A 17024-nucleotide genomic window follows, 5' to 3' on the forward strand; every position below is an offset into this window, starting at 1 on the left:
TTGGCTTATCCCAACTGATTTTTTTTCTGCTTTGTGTGGTCGATCATTTAGGCCTGGGTTTCAACAGGGATAGGTTTTGCAGTGATTCTGCTTCTTTGTTGGAGGGAACACAAAAGAGGAATAGGGGTGGTAATTAGAAGAAGGGAGCCTTCCTTACAGCTCTGTGTTATATTATAGAACATCTCCAAAGCAATCCTAGTCAAGGGGAAATACAACTATGATCCTCTTCCCTTTACCGATCATTTTGTTTAGCAGAACAAAGATGTCAGTGTGAGTTTTATTTTCTCCCAATATTCTCCCTCCACCCCACTCACTCTCCAGGTGTGGGTCCTTTTTATTCCTCTCTGCTTCCTCTTTCACTCTCTCATCCTATTTTTTTATTATTATTATTTTTTTATAGAAGGGCTCAGCAATCATTGCCCCTTCAAGAATCAGCCTGTTGGAGGCATTTGAGATTGCCACGCTTTAACATCTCAAACAATAAACCCTGGGCTTCACCTCTGCCAAATACATGCCCATTTTTTGACAGGAATAGAGGTGTGAGGGGAATGGGGGGGCGGAAACCTAAATTCAAGTCAATGTAAAGGGTTACGTTTTTTTATAGTACCCTAAATACTGATGGACCCCAAAGCACTTTTCAGACTGGGTGTGTGTTCTATACAGGAGCAACATATTCTAGTGCTGAAATGCAGCCACCTCAGGGAAAGTTGACAGCAGCTCTTTAACAGTGAGTGTTTGAACAGTAGCTCAGGAGGAAGTGGGGAAGAATAACATTGTTTTGAATTTGAAACCGGTGGGAGAATTTAGGTAAGAAAAATAAGCTACTTGATTTGGAATTTGTTGAACTCCAGGACTAACATCCCTCTTGTTGGGAATAGTGCCATGGATTTTAATGACCATATCTGGTTTGTATCCCATGTACAAATTTGGCAGCACAGTACCTAATGCTCTGCTGAGGCACTGGTTCCAAGTCTGTTGGGGTAGGTCCTCTGCTGGGGATGCACACCAGCTGAGGATGTGGCCTACTATTTGCAGTGCTCTTCCTACCAGCCTAAATCTGAGGCTAGAGAGCAACCTGCTGAGTCACCAGTACCACTTCCTCCAGTCCACAAAATGACCATATCCCACTTGACCCAGCATCACTTCAGAGACCGGCTGATCTCTCTCACTGGGTACATTTCACAAGAACTAGGTGGGTTTCGTTACTATTAGCACATTGATGATTATTGTTCTAACGTGATCATCCAAGGGCAACTGTTCGCACACTCTTCGACCAATTAAGTCTTCCATCCAGCCCAGCTGTTCATGATATAACGTATCCCGGTTTACTTAAATAATTTACAATGAAACAACTAGAACTAGGTGGACGGAAAGGGTGGTGCTGTAATTTCTGAAGGAACAAGGGAACCTTCTTTGGGTAATCCTACAGCAGCCCTTCATCATGATTATTAACACTGCGTAGTGTTTGTCTGTAACGAAATTCTCTCACCTGTGACAACAATTGTCAGCCTTTGGACTGTTTAGAAGATACAGCAGTGGTCATTATTTTATATTCAAATGCTGTCTTACTCTGCCTCTGGAAATGGTGTCCATATATTGAGTTATCTCTAGTTGCTTTCTTCATGTGAATGGAAAAGGTAACTAATTACAAACCTACAGGAACAATGAAAAGTTAGGTTTTTAAAACCACTAGTCTGTTTTCACAGACAGGCTAAGTGTGAGGAAGTGGGGGCACATTGTCTGCCTTTTCAAAAAGGGGAGGAATGTGAACTCCAAGTGGAGAGAGTTGTATCTAGCCCATTACTGAAGGAAAAGTTAGCTTGATGTGAGGTGGAGAAAGAAACCAGTGGGATTCTCTTTCATTCATCTCGCCTCAAAAAAACCCCCAGGCATCATGATTTTCATTTTCATGCTTTTCATTTTCAATATTCAGATGAGTAAACAGAGGCCCAGCATAGTAGTAATGACTTCACCCAAGGCCACATGGCACTTCAGTGGCAGAGCTGAGGTTAGAACCCAGATTTGTGCCTCTATATCGTGCTTGCTTTTGAAAATGTGATTCTTGAGGAACATGGTTAGTCCATCTGTAATTTATCAAAGGGTACCTTCTTTCTGCCCATTTTAACCACTGGACATGTTTTTAACTGAGGTTGCATTAGAAACCTTTCTTAGAACAGACTTTCAGTGGAAGCAGGGAAAAGCAACCCCTTCTCAGAATGCATCACATCTGCATCATGCACGACGGTTTCCTCTTTTTTTTTTTTTTTTTTTTTTTTTTTTACATTTCCAAGCATGGACATTTTAAGAGGCTGGTCAACATCGCCCCCATGTCTGAGATTGTAATGATATTTGCTTTACAGGGACTTTTCCAACTTTACCTAGAAAAGAGCTAATCCGAAACCCAGCACTGTGGTTAGCCAACTTCCGTCAGTGGCTTTAGTCAGTTCGTCTGTTTAAACAGAGGAAGCTGCTACTGTGACGGGAAGAGGGAGCTGACTGCACAGCCAGGATCGTGCTGCTTCGGCTTGTAGGAGGACCACAGCAGACAGTACATAACAACATTGGTATGCAGGATGCCAGTAGTAACTAGTGGGGGGGTGGGGGTGGAGGCAGGAAAACAGATTAGGAGTGGAGCTTCAAGTTTATGGCTCACTTAGTGTATTCAAAAAAAATACCAAAGCTTGTGACCAAAAGATGTACGGCTATGTCTTTAAAGAGACCTTGGTGCTTTGCTTAAAGTTCAACAGAAACTAGATCATCACGATAAACCTTTTCTTCAACCTTGAATAGAATTTTTCTGTGCGAACGGGATCCTCCTGGGAGACGCGCAGGCTTTGGGATCCATGACACAGAGGTAGACTGCAGTACTTACAGACCCAGCAGGCTTGCCAGCAAATGACCTTTAAACATTCCCCTTTTCGTTTTTGATTCATTTTTCATCATCTTAGTTTTAAGGTTTTAGTGTGTTTGTTTCACAGAAAAAAAAATTGGGACAAAATTCTAGATGAAACTGTCCTTTTTCCCTTGCTTCTTTTTGTGGTGCTGGTTGTGTTTTTAAAAACAAAATTAAACTAACTGTTTGTTTTCTCTTCAGGTGGAATGGAGGAGGTTAGAACTGTGTATGTGTGTACACATATTGACTATTATGCCTTTAGCTCTTTATTTTAGTAAAGGGGTCTAGACAATTATATTGGGTTAAAAAAAGGTGTTTGGGGGGCGGGGGTTGTAAGTAAAGGGGGCCCATCCAACTTGCAATCACTGTGCTTTACTGCATTATTTTGTCCCTTTAATCCTTCCCTGCTTGATACCTGCCCACCCCTTCAGCCAGACTTGTTATTTGACTGGGCATTTCGGTTCAGTTACAGCTGGATGTTACCAGATAAACTTTGAGTGTTGGCCAGACATACAAGCCGTGTATAATGAAGCAGCAGTGAAGTGATTAAGCTATCTAAAATTGATTGGCAACATGCGGTACATACCGTCTTGTGGTAAAAATACCTCCATAAACAAAATTCCTACACAGCCTGTTAACCCTTAGCAGAGATTTTTAAACTTTTTCATAATAATTACTAACAGTACCCAGCTCGTATAGAGTGCTCTTCTCCACAGATCTCAAAACACTGTACAAATGGAATCAATAGCATTATCCCCTTTTACCGTTGAGGGGAAACTGAGGCACAGAGGTGATGTGACTTGCCCAAGGTCACCCAGCAGGCCAGTGGCAGCTCTGAACCACCATAATACCAGTACCGTCAACCCCAAGTTGTTAAAATGCCATATCCCCCAAACTCAAGATATCTTCCAAAAATGATATATTTTGGATTCTTTTTATTTGCTGCCTGTTTTCTGAGTGATCGATTAGGATGCCTGGAGGTCACGTTTTCAGGCCTTCTCCACAACTATGAGGGCTAGAGATTTTTTTTATTATTATTATTATTATTATTATTTTGGTGAATGAAACCTGAAATTCTTGTGCTGTTTACTTGTCTCCAGGAGTTGGGGCTTTAAGAAAACCACCAAATATCACAAGACTTTTGATAAAATCGTGAGAGTTGGCAACTCTCTCATCCTGTGTGTGTCTCTTGGATCGGTTTTTCTACCTATTTGTGATCCCGCAGACCACTTCCCTGTTCCCTAATTATCAAATTACACCCCCATTGCAACTAGAGTAATTGCTTATACCGCAAAAAATTTCAACCAACATTTTTTGATTTTCAGCTGGGGCAGTATTTGGGTGTTTTCACTAGAAAAAAATTTCTCCAGAAAGCAAGCACTTTGTGATAAGTAATTTTTTTCCTGTCAAATAAATAGTTTTGACAAAATTTTCCACAGCCCTAATTCTCAAACATGTCTGTTCAAGGGCACATCTAGCATGTTCATCTTGACTATGTGCTTTGAAAAGGTGTGTCTCAAAATGGGAGACTGTAGCAATAAGGAAGCCAACGGGATTGCTATGGATGTCTTTGCAAAGCACTATTTAAATTCTTTATTTTTTCCCTTGTGAAGCAGGTTTGGATTAAGCAGCCAATTTAGATCTCAGCTATAGCAGTTCAAGGAAGAACCCCTGTATATCTGTGGATAGGAGGCTGGATGGCAGTAGGCTCCAGAATTCTGACTGCTGATTTCTAACACTGGTTAATGCATCTTCAAGTATTAACTATGGCCAGTTCGTAGTAGAGGACTCGTATGTTATGGTGGAATATACCTGTTCTTAAGGCTGAAGGAGTACACTGGCAGGAAAGGAGAAACGTAGGCTACAAAACCTTTATCCCTCTTACTCTGCAGTGCTGTCCTGTCTCTCCAGTGATGAAATTCTGTGGTGAGGCAGTTCTAGAAATCTCCCAACAGGGTGCAAATAAAACTGAAAGTTTGAACTATTGAGAGCTTGTGACTGAATAATATCGTCGTGTGCTGAAGATTTGCGCGCACACAGCCACACGCACAGTTTTGTCCTTGTCTAGCAATAATCATGTCCTTGTGTCTGAATTCCAGGAAAGAAACCTTGATTGGTTCCCTAGGATGCGCGCCATGTCCCTTGTAAGCAGCGATTCTGAAGGAGAACAGAATGAACTCAGGAACTTGCAGGAAAAGCTAGAATCTACCATGAAGCTGGTAACCAACCTCTCTGGCCAGCTGTCAGAGCTTAAAGATCAGGTAAGGAAGTTCTAGCAAAACACAGTTGCAGTGAGGGGGATTAGCTACTGATAAACTTCAATTGGATGGAGAGTACTGGAACCTCCCCGAACATTTGGAAAATTAGGGGAATTTGCAATCACTTGCTGTAAAGCTGGGGATAGAAAGGCATTTTGGATTAAAGAGTTTTGTAAAATCTGGATTGATCTGTATTGGGAATTGGATGTTTACAATTTAACTGACTATACAAACAATGTGCAGAACTCCTTGTTCACTGCTGCCACAACAAATTCACAAGTTTAGAAGAATCTCCAATCCAAATTCCAGTCATACAGCCAACCGAACTGTCCAGTTCTAACAGAACTGAACATTTTCCAATTTACCCATCTTTTAAAAAGTAAAACTTGTTCTAAAAACCAAATCAAATTCCTATTGTGAGCTGTGTATATAATGATTTCTTATCCTGAGAGTATAGAGTAATCCCCCTAAATCATGAAAATATCTTGTATGACACTGCCTATTGCCTTCTATAGTAAAGATTACCAACTGCAACTTCAGTTATGGGTCAATGTTACTCAGCAGACTTGGTTGTAATACACTGACTTCTAATTGACAATAACATTAGAGTGAGAACTCAAGGATTTGAATGTTAACTTTTGTTCTAGATCCTTCCTTTACATAGTTATTGCAATGGTTCTTAAACATTTAAGGATAGATTTCTTTTAGAAATCTCTTTCCTGTGACTGTGTGGCCTGGCAAACTATGAATATTTTATTATGGATGACATCCCAAGGTGAAATGCAAGTTGTATAAAAAGTTACCCTTCATGAAATTTTTACTCTAGTGAATTTTATTGTATTCTGGTCTTCGTATGTGTGTGTTTTGCTGGAAGTCTGTACACTGCTAAATCCCAGAATATGCAGAAATATGCGCAAACTCTTATGCAACCTAGTGACCACTCTCTTATTGTTACATACTCGAGGTACTTGTGGCTACATCATCCATACATGTGTGACAGCAAAGAAGGCAGCTCCAGCACTTAACCACAGGCATCCAAAAAGGGAGTCTGGTAATTTACCCTGTACCGGCGAATATTGCCCTGAAATTGCTTTTATTCAGTTTTCAACAGCAACATCCCTGTGAAGAAAAACTGAAGGAGTGTCCCAAGCAACACAGTTCTTGGTTCTCTGTTCCCATTTTCCTCTGTTTAAATGGACACAGACCCTCAAAGAACCCTTTAAATAGTTATTTAGACCATGTCTCTTCCCTTTTTACACAATACTTCCTGTTGGCCTACAAATGGGAAATCTTGGCCCACTTGGCAAAAATCCATGTTTTGTGGGGATACCACCTGGAGCCACTGCTGTCAGGAGATCAATACGGTTCAATCGTAGGTGCTTCTTTACTATTTGCTATTAACAGCGGAAGCAGCTTGGGGCAGGTTCTTTTGGACCATATTCATCTCAGAGATGGGCCTCCCCAAGAAAGCTCAAGTGCCAAAACCCTTTTCCATTTTGTGCTTGAAGTGTCCAACTGAAGATAAAGGGAGAAATGCTGTGGCTTGTCTGAAATTTTATATAGCACAAAATTACTAGTTATGCAGCTTTGAACAATAACCTGAACCAGAAGAACACACCAACACCTTAATTAATTGAGTTTATAGATGTAGGCATTGGGTAAAATTCTTTGCTAACTTGCACATCATGGAATCCCAGAGCAGTTGATGGAGTTGTACAGGCCACAAGTAGTCACTGAATTTGGCTCATTATCTCTTCAACGTTTGATTTTTCCTACTGTAAAATGGTTGACAACTTTCTCTAAACTGATTGGTTGTTGCCACTGAGCCTCTTCCTAGGGGTGTTTCTATTATTGTAATTCCCATTTTAAACTGGGATTAGTTCCACTTTGAATTAAATGAGATGCACCATGCTGCAGGTAGCCACTATTACAATCCAAACTTAATCTATAGTAGAAACAGACTGTTATCTGTCAGGAGATAATAGTTCACTAAAGACAAATACTACCTGTCTGGCACAAATCTATAATTTGCACCATGCTTCCTAACTGGCAAAATTCCTGTTGTTCAGGTCTCCATGTACTGCTGTTAGAGTTACAGCTGAAGGTTTTATGGTGCATGGGACATAATCTTGCCAGCAGGCTGGCTAGGAAAAATATGTGTAACTGAGCACAGAGTATGAAGTGAATTAAAATGTTGCTGGTTTTTAACTGAACTATTTTATTATACGCTTGCTTTGCAGTTTCAGAACAGTACACTGTGCAAGCAGGATAGGAAAACCCAGCCAAGGAATCTACTCTCAGGAGTGCATTTTCTGGATAGGAAATTTAGATTGATAAAGTAGGTTTCAGAGTAACAGCCATGTTAGTCTGTATTCTCAAAAAGAAAAGGAGTACTTGTGGCACCTTAGAGACTAACCAATTTATCTGAGCATAAGCTTTCGTGTAGCTCACGAAAGCTTATGCTCAGATAAATTGGTTAGTCTCTAAGGTGCCACAAGTACTCCTTTTCTTTTTATTGATAAAGTAGTTAGTCTCTGCAAGAGAATATTGGCTGAGATGCTCACTGTCCTTTTTTTCCACTACGTGCTCTGCTCTTCTGATGGTGAGAATCAGTCAGGTTAATGCAGGGGTAGTCAATAGGTGGACCTGGGCCAAATCCAGACTGCCAGTTGCTTTTGAATGTATTTGTCACGGAGTCCCCGGGCAATGCTCTGGAACTGCTCCCTACGAAGCCAGTCAGGACTCGGGGGAAGTCTCCTTTCTGTGAGCAGACTGTCTTAAGGAGACAGCTCACACAACTTCCACCTTCCTGGGTCTGACCTCGGAGCATTCAGCAGCCTCTGCCCTTCTGTGCGCTTCCCACAGCGAGTCCGCCCAGGCAGGCTCCTGGGGAAGCCAGAGGGTCCTGCACCCCAACTTCGCAGTCAGACATGACTCTCAGCCAGCCAGTAAAACAGAAGGTTTATTAGATGACAGGAACATGGTCTAAAACAGAGCTTGTAGGTGCAGAGAACAGGACCCCTCAGCCGGGTCCATTTTGGGGGGCAGTTAGCTAGACAACCACATGTGCACTTCACTCCATGTCCCCAGTCAGCCCCAAACTGAAACTCTCTCCAGCCCCTCCTCCTCTGGGCTTTGTCCCTTTCCTGGGCCAGGAGGTCACCTGATCTCTTTGTCTTCAACCCTTTAGCTCTCACCTTGCAGAGGGGAAGGGCCAGGTCATCAGTTGCCAGGAAACAGGGTGTTGGCCATTCTCTGTGTCCAGACCCCTGCACACACCTGCCCTTTAGGGCTCTGCAACGATCATACACCCTTATCCTACCACCTAGATACTTAAGAACTGGATAGGGGAAACTGAGGCACCCCCACAATATTCAGAGGAAACATTAAGAACAGCCCCACTTTGTCACAGTATTACCATACAGTAATACTTGTAGTACAGTAATCTAATCAATTTTCACTTTGTGCCAAATATATATTTTCATCAGTCAATAATTTTGTGGCTAAGTCACATCTCCTTTTAACCTCGTGCTTGATGGAACCATTGGCACTGATCAGACTTCCTAGATACACATAAGATTCTACTTGTTCTATCGAAACTTCATCTATTATCCCTTTTCCAAGATGCAATCACTTTTTCATATGAGTATTTATTGTAAGTCCAAGTTGACTGCAACAGTTTTTCAAGGTAGCAAAGAATATTATCCGTTCAAATGTGTCTGCCAGTTGCACAACATCATCTGCATAGGTTTACAAATTTAACTCTAGATCATCCAATCTCCAGCCCTCCCACTCGTCTGACATTTAGTGTCCAGTTTCAGAACATGATGAAAAGTGATGGTGATTCCGTGCCCCCTGGTCTTATGCCACACTTTGACTTGACTGAGTTGCTTAGTTTTTCACCAGTTCTTATGGCACTGCAGAAGCCCTCATAAATAACTTCTGTAAATAACATCCGATGAAGTGAGCTGTAGCTCACAAAAGCTTATGGTCAAATAAATTGGTTAGTCTCTAAGGTGCCACTGGTACTCCTTTTCTTTCTATAACTGCAGTTATCTTGTCTGGAGCTCCAGAATTTTGCTACTTTCCATAATGTTTCTCTCCAAACCAAATCCTCTCTTATCTATGCCTTAATATACTCATTGGGTCACTGTCATGCCACTTTGCCTGGAAACAGTTATCTTAAACATGTGACGTAGGTCTTCCTGTTAGAGGGTCTGACTCATATCCACTGCAGTCAATGGGATTCTTTCCATCAATTTCAATCAGGCCTTGGATCATGCCCCAGATGTATTTATTTCTAAAGCTTGCAACTTTCTACTGCCCAAGCACAAAGAACCTTCCCTTGTTCTTTGTGAAAATAGATAGCTACTTCACTGCAAAGGCAGAAGAGGAAACCAGCTTCATTAATGTGATAGCTCTTAGGAATTCCCCTAAGTACTGTCACTGAGATAACCCTGCTTAAGTTGCAGGATGCTCCAATTATGAGACAAAACTAGTACATCTCTCCATCATATTAGGAAGAACTGTCTCCAGGAAGAGGAGCTAGCTCAGGGATTGTTCTGAATCAAATAAAGGGCAAATCTTTCATTTGTTTGCTTTGTGATCTGGCTGATCCTACAAGTTTCTGGGGATTGTAAGTGTCATTTAAAACTGAAATTCTGAGTGTCCACTTTGAAAATGCCTTTGAAATAAAATAAAAATGCACCATGAACTATTGAAAATCTGACCATTTTTAATTCATTACTGTAAATGAGTATGAAGCACTTGCAAAAGGCATTAAAGCAACAAGTTACAAAAGTAACTCCCTCTCCAGTTAAGTAACTCACTCTCCAGATCAAGACAAAAATTGCTCCATGGGGTCTTTGACGCTTCCAAACGCCATACTAGAACAATGTGATTCTGCATCTAGGTTTCATTTTGTTTTCAACTTGCATTTAGTCAGCTTATGCTTTCCTTAAAAAAAAATTAATTCCTCCTGTTAACTAAACTTGTATCAAAATTTAGCATTCTGTTTAACTACTGTCCTTCCCTCATTCTTCTACCATTTTGCGTGCCTCCTTCATATCTAATTGTTTGAATCCAATTGCTACTCACAACCTTGTCCCCTCTGAAAGCATATGTTTTATTAATTTGTCCAGTGGAAATAATAGAATAATGGAAATAAAACCTACAAATAGGTTTTCTCTGTTTGTATTAAGTAGTTAATTATATTTTAAAAAATAACACACACTTCAAACCCCATATAGCATTAGGAAATCTAAGGGTTAGAGTAGGGGAACTGAGCTAGGACCTGAGTGCTGCTCCACTCCTTTGGTGTGACTTTGAGAAAGACACAACCTGATTCAGCTCCATTTGAAAAAGTCTCCTTCTATGAAAGTTAGATTGTGACATTTACCTATTGGTTAAAGGAGCATATTTACAGATATGTACATCATAGAGGTGATTAGATTAATTAATGGTGTTTAAAATGCTTTTCAGTCCTCTAATGAAAGGTAGTAGCAAAAGGATAATTCTGAAGATTGTTCACGGCAGTCCAGTCTGGTTGAGTCATCTTGCCGTGGCAAACTCCATACTTTAATTATTCAATGCCTGACCTTAGAAAGGGAGAATTTATTCGGTCTCTCAACGTATAGATTTTATGTAAATCTGCTCAAGTGTGTTTACTGGTAGAGAGCTGAAAATGCAAACAGGCTATCTGTTATCTTGGCATTGATTTACTGTCCCTATCAATTATATTAGTCAGTATTTGGAGTGAAATGTCCCAAAAACGAACAATTACACAGATTAGTAACCTGCATGAATATAGACATGATAGAAAAAGCACTATTTGGTTCAAATGAATTCCAAGCCAAAACAAGGGCCAATAACAATTCATATGATATGAAAAATGGTGGAAATTCACATTGTAGCTCAACTTTTTAATGAAAAATTATTGTATAAGCTGTATCTGGTTTGGATGCTAAATTTTGGTAGAGTGGGAACAATATCTAGAGACTGGTTTCTTACAACTTGCTATTCAGTGTAAATGTTTATTATATTAAAGTAACTCCTAAAACAGAACGGAAGGAGTATTGATTAAAAAACTCTAAGTATCTTGACAGATGCATGGTAGCCTGGCTCCATTTATTTTTATTAAGTCTCAGTATGCTCAGTCCAGGGGAAGAAGAAATAAAAATGGAACAAGATTGTGGTCCTTTTGTGTGTTGACCAAGTAATGCCATGGGGGATGAGCAGTAAGAAGGTTGGGTCTCAGCACTTTTATGTAAGTCTTGGAATTTGCAGCCATTGTGATGGTAATGTGATGGAGGCTGAACAGTACCCATGTTATCCAAGGAAGAATCATTTGGTGTTAGGCTGGAGTTAGGGAGCCTGAGTTCTACTCCCTGCCAAAGATTTCCTGCGTGACTTCGGGTCAGTCACTTCAGGCCTACTCTTCAGACCCTATGAAAATCAGGCCCTATGAGTATGTCTACACTGCAATTAAAAATCGACGGCTGGCCTGTGTCAGCTGACTCAGGCTCGCAGGGCTCAGGCCAAGGGGTCTGTGTAATTGCAGTGTAGATGTTCGGCCTGAACCCGAATCCTGCAAGCCCAAGTCAGCCGACACAGCGAGCTGTGGGTTTTTAATTGCAGTGTAAACACACCCTATATCTCCTTCTGCGTCAGTTTCTGTAGAATGGAGATACTTACCTTCTTCAGGGGTGATGTGAGGACAAATTCATTAATGTTCATGAAATGCTCATATACTAGGATGATGGGGACCACAGAAATGCCAGTGTTACTGATTAAACTGGTGTGTTGGTTGTCTCAGGCTTTCAGACCTTAGCAGATTTCTAACAAGGTGTTGGGAAGGGTTGAACGCAAAGAAACATGGATGATGGCTGCTTTGCTGTGCTCTGGATCACAATAATGAAAGGATATGCTTCTCTATTAGGAGTGTCACTCTCTTTAGCTCGTATACCTTCTTCCCTCTCGAATTTGGTGGTGGTATTACATTTGATGTAAATTATTATTGGCAAACATCCAGAATTTTGGGACTGAGGTTACAGAAAATGTTTTGTGGAAAAATATGTAGTTTTGCTCCTGTGTCCCTTATTTTGCATTATTGCCTCCTATCTCAGCTTTGGCAAATCAGGAGGAATGTTTGCATTCTTGTGACCCAAGAGTGAATTTCTACAAACAGTTGATATTTTCAGACTGAGATGAAGTCTCCCAACACACAGTACCCCTACTTTCCCCAAATAAGTTGTGGAAATAGTGGGAAGTCTACAGAGAATTATCAACACAGGAAGTTTTTGAAAGCTATCATCTAGGTTAATTTCATGCCAGTAATGTGGCCTTCACAGAACAGTTTTTTGCAAAACAGCATCCGTCATCTCTGAATACTTAGTCACATGAGCAGGTTCACAGATATCCCTGCTGGGTTCACAAAACAGGGGATATGATTGACCTTTTTAATCTATTCATGTTTAGCAGCCGGAAGTGCATTATTTGTAGAAAGTGGGTTTCAGAATAAAACCTAACCACAAATACAGCGATGGTTCATTCTGTGAGCTGACGTACAGGAAGTGTCTCGGTCTAATGAGCAAACTTTTTAATTTTCCAGATGACAGAACAGAGGAAGCAGAAACAGCGTATTGGTCTCCTAGGACATCCTCCTCCCGTGAATGTGAACCCACAGCAACCAGCATAAATCAAAAGGGTCGCATATCCCTCTCAAAACAACATGAATAACGCTAAACAAGAGTTCAGATTCAACCACTAAGGCTGCTTCTATGTATGATTAGTTCATTTGTAAATACCCTGTTTTTATATGTATGTATATGACTGCTACTATAAAAATCTGGGCATATGTATTGTAATTAGATCTTGTTGGCATGTGATTGGGGGTTATACTTGTGCCAAAAGTATGAAAATTGCCTTTTATTGGAAGGACCATAGAGACCCCTTGAATTGCACTTGAAAAGGATTGACTAAAAAGTATGTGACTTGTATTTTGTATTTAAAAACTAGAATAGCTAGTATTTATGTTTTTATACAATTGTGCAATATTAAATATGCAATCACAATATACTGGTAACTCCTAAACATCCTAAAGGGAGTACACATCTTTGAATCTGGTGTGTTAGTACAATGTAATAAATAGTTCAAAATTACAGGTGTAAATGAGGGTGCTGCCAAACTGTGTTCCTGGTGTTTCATACCCCTGGGCATTTTTGTACCATGCGTGTAAATATCCTGAAATGCCATATCTGGCTGCCTCTTCCTCCTAGGGTTAACATTGGGAATCTGAGCTGTTAAATTGGTATACATTTAAAAAAAAGAAAATTTGGTTCTTAAATATTCTTTGGAAGCCTCCAGATTGAGGTGTGTTTCAAATGATTATTTCTTAAATATAGGAGACCACAGAAGCTCAAATGTTAGTTTTTGAAGAATTCAACAGATTTCTTAAAGGGAACTTTTTATGCAAAATTAAGTTTGGGATGAAAATACACTGCTAGTAAATCAGTGTAATTTCTTAGAGTTTTGTGCCATACCATTTAGATGGTTTCTGAACTTAACATTCCCCATGTAGCCTTTTCTTCTTTTGTTTGTTCATTAGAGATGCACATTCCCAGCCAGGAGTTTTAACAGACATGCATTGCACCATTAAAGTATGAACTATCCTATTTTAGGACTTGTAGTTGAGCACTGACGTAGGTAGTACTTATGAAAGAGACTCTTCTTTGGGGTTGAGTTTGTGTTTTCCCTCCATTTGGTCACTTTTGTTCCTGGTATGAAAAATATGAAAGGAACCTCTTTTTTTATATCTGTCACCTAGTTTTGTACATGGACCTCATTTTACAGTAGCTAAAATTACTCTGCAATAGTGTCTAAAAAAACCCAGCAGAGTTATGGATGGAGAGCTACGAAAGTTTGTAAATGCATAAACAGAAGTATTTAAATAAATGATGCAGAATAATACTGTACAGTTGACAGACTGCTGTTAGTTTGTTCCCTTCCCATGAAATTGTATTAGTTTTACCTGCTGTCCTAATCCATGTTCCTTTTATTAGGCTAACCTTCCTCTACTTGAAAACCACATGACTGAGTAGCTAGAATACTTTAAAAGGCAAGGATTTTCTTAGAATGCTGAAATGAGCCATTGAGGGGGTGATCTTTTATTAACAGAGCAAATAATTGACCTTTGACAGTGGAAACTACAGTGTTCTATAAATCTCTCTAGGGATGGTTCTCAAGCTTTTATGATCGATACCTTAGCTCAGAGACTCTTCATAAGAGCAAGGATAGGGAGCCGATGTCCCACCAATTGTTCTGCCCACCCCGTGCAAGCTGAAACCTGCAACAGAGCTTAAAACACACTCCAGACCCACGCACTGCGCTCTCAAGAGCGATCACTACAGATCAGAGTGCACACACTTGACTGGGAGGCAGCAGGAACTAGCTGTGGTACAGTTAATAGGTTCTTAATGTGGTAAAAAGGTACAATTGTCTGCAAAGGGTAGGAACCACTGCTCAAGATCAGAATGAAATGTCAGATAATTTGCAATGAACGGGGTGGGGGGGAATCCTGATTAATACCACTGTAACCAGAAATATTTTTATAACTTGAATTTTTTTAATTTCTCAAGTATGCCAACAGCTTTGTTTTACTTTCTGCCCGTCGTTCTCCCTTCTCCGCCCCCCTCCTCCCCCCCGAATTAACACTGTCATACTAAAACTATTTTCTTGTAATGTTTAGTTTTGGAAATGAGCCCTTGGTATGTACCAAGTCTTTTGGTACTTTGGTATTTATTGCTCTAGTGGATAGTCCATCCAGTAATATTTGTCAATCAATGAAAGAATCAAGTTAGTCTTCCTCTCCTGAATTTCTTTGTGGCGTGTGTTCCTTATTCTCACACTTCTCCCAGGTGGGGGAATAAAAGAGAAGGGAAAAGGTCCCTCCTTGAAGTCAGTGGCAAAATTTCCATTGACTTCAGTGGTGCTGGATCCTGGCCATAACAATGACTGGGGCTTCTACGCATTACCACAGTACAAATAAATAATAGAAATCGGACCAAAAAAACCTCCCATCTCCGATCACAGACAAGTGTAAGGGGATTCCGACTCCTGATTCAAACGTTGCAGATCATGCCTACCTGTACTTCATAAAGAGACAAATTGAGAACCTTTATTTAAGTGCAACATTTATGTGCTGTTAATCTTTTGTATCCAACAAAAGCTGATTGTGCAACTTACTAGAGAAGAGCTAACGCCCTATTTGCATATCATGGACTATAAATGATCAGGAAAAATTCCTCCAGCTCTAAAAACAGGTGCCATCAATGCTTTTAACCCAAGATGTTTGATCATATATTTAGTCCAGGATTCAGTGTTGGGATCCAAGAGGGGGAGTGACAACTTCAAGACTCTTACACGTCTATACTTTAGAAGACATTCGAGACTCTTATTGTCTAACTCGTAAATTTTTTTCTAACAGTATGATAAACCTTCCTAAAGACAGCTCTGAAATGAACCAATATCCAGTATATGAAATCCTGGAAAATGTGTGGAGTTGGCATGTAATTTTTTAACTCAGTGGAATAACTTAACAGCAAAAGGTAACTTCCAGGAACAAAACTACTACTGTCAAACCACAGCCCTAACATGAGTACAGAAGTAAAGGACAGAGACTCGGCCTTCCTTCTTGATGTGTATAAGGCCAAGCCTAATGTTTCTCCTCAATGAGTAAAATAATATGAGCCCCACAACTTAGTTTGCATCTCATTGACTGGTAGGTAATTGGGAGAGGGAGAAGGGATATGCTGTTTAAAACTTTAAATATTTCTATAGCAGTTATATATATTTTATTTTGGACATTAGATGACACCAGACTTCCTAAGTACCTCCCAAGTATTTTTCAAACATATAAAAAAAATAAACTTCTCCCCCTTACTCAATCTATAGGAGAAATAACTGGACTAGTTTTATAGGAGTTCCATTTTGTTTGGGTGTGAACAACTTAATGAGGGAAAACCAAGAAGAAGGTGAAACCTACTTCCCTCAACCTCTGTGAGAAGCAAGTATTAATCTCTCTACTTCACTTTCCATCGCTGAAAAGTAAGTAACTTGATGCAGCTTACCAAGGGGAGTTAGTTAAAGAATTAAAAACTCTCAAATTCTAATCTGCCTCCCAGCCCTACATGCACACCACATTTCTCAGATTCACAGGACTTGTAAAATGAGGTTCCCATATTTTAAAGTTTGGGGGTATAATTATTTGTCTTAAAATAACTTTGTCCGTGGCTAACCTGAATGTGTCCTTCTGAAGAGGAACAAAGAATCGGCTAGTTTCACTAATAATGGAAAGTTATAGAGGGGAAGTATCTCCAATTATTTTTCACTTTGCATCAATGGCTGAATTGCTGACTGAGAATTTTCTTCACTAATGAAGCAGGTGACATGGTAATCAAGACAATGCAAAAATGTTTAGAAAATATAGTTGTAATGCAGTGGTCCTATGATTGCTACAAAGACTGTCTAGACTTGTCATCATTTTACAGCAAATTGGCACAGAACAGGACAAAGAAACTTGGATTACGGTCTGTGTGCTAACGGCAGGGACTCTCAATAGAACTTGTGTGATGGATACCTTGTTATATAATGGAGTCTTGATTGATACTTTGTCAGTCAAGTCACAATATAGCTCCACATAACAATTCAGCTTGTCTCCAAGACTGGGAAATGCTCCTACACACATACTTAATAGGTTTTTTTAAAATTGCCTATTGTATTTTTGAACAAGAGAAACATATTTGGAGTACTTTTCCTTTTACGTTTAAAAGATATAAGCATCTGAAGACACTGCCTTGTGTTTTCTCTGTTCCATG

At 40.0% G+C, this 17024-nt stretch overlaps 1 protein-coding gene across 7 annotated transcripts in view; it reads left to right on the forward strand.

Annotated features, from left to right (window-relative positions):
* Positions 1 to 14121, forward strand: part of ITPR1 (inositol 1,4,5-trisphosphate receptor type 1) — a 251731-nt gene extending 237610 nt beyond the window's left edge. For all 7 annotated transcript variants that reach the window (XM_078853566.1, XM_078853570.1, XM_078853568.1 and 4 more), the window contains 2 exons: positions 4993 to 5154; positions 12761 to 14121. In XM_078853566.1, coding sequence (XP_078709692.1) covers positions 4993 to 5154; positions 12761 to 12847 — 249 coding nt within the window. In that variant the 3' untranslated portion in view covers positions 12848 to 14121. The remainder of the gene's footprint in view (positions 1 to 4992; positions 5155 to 12760) is intronic.
* Positions 14122 to 17024: the final 2903 nt, after the last annotated feature.

The sequence above is a fragment of the Lepidochelys kempii genome, chromosome 7 (assembly GCF_965140285.1).
Source record: "Lepidochelys kempii isolate rLepKem1 chromosome 7, rLepKem1.hap1, whole genome shotgun sequence".
NCBI lineage: Eukaryota > Metazoa > Chordata > Testudines > Cheloniidae > Lepidochelys > Lepidochelys kempii.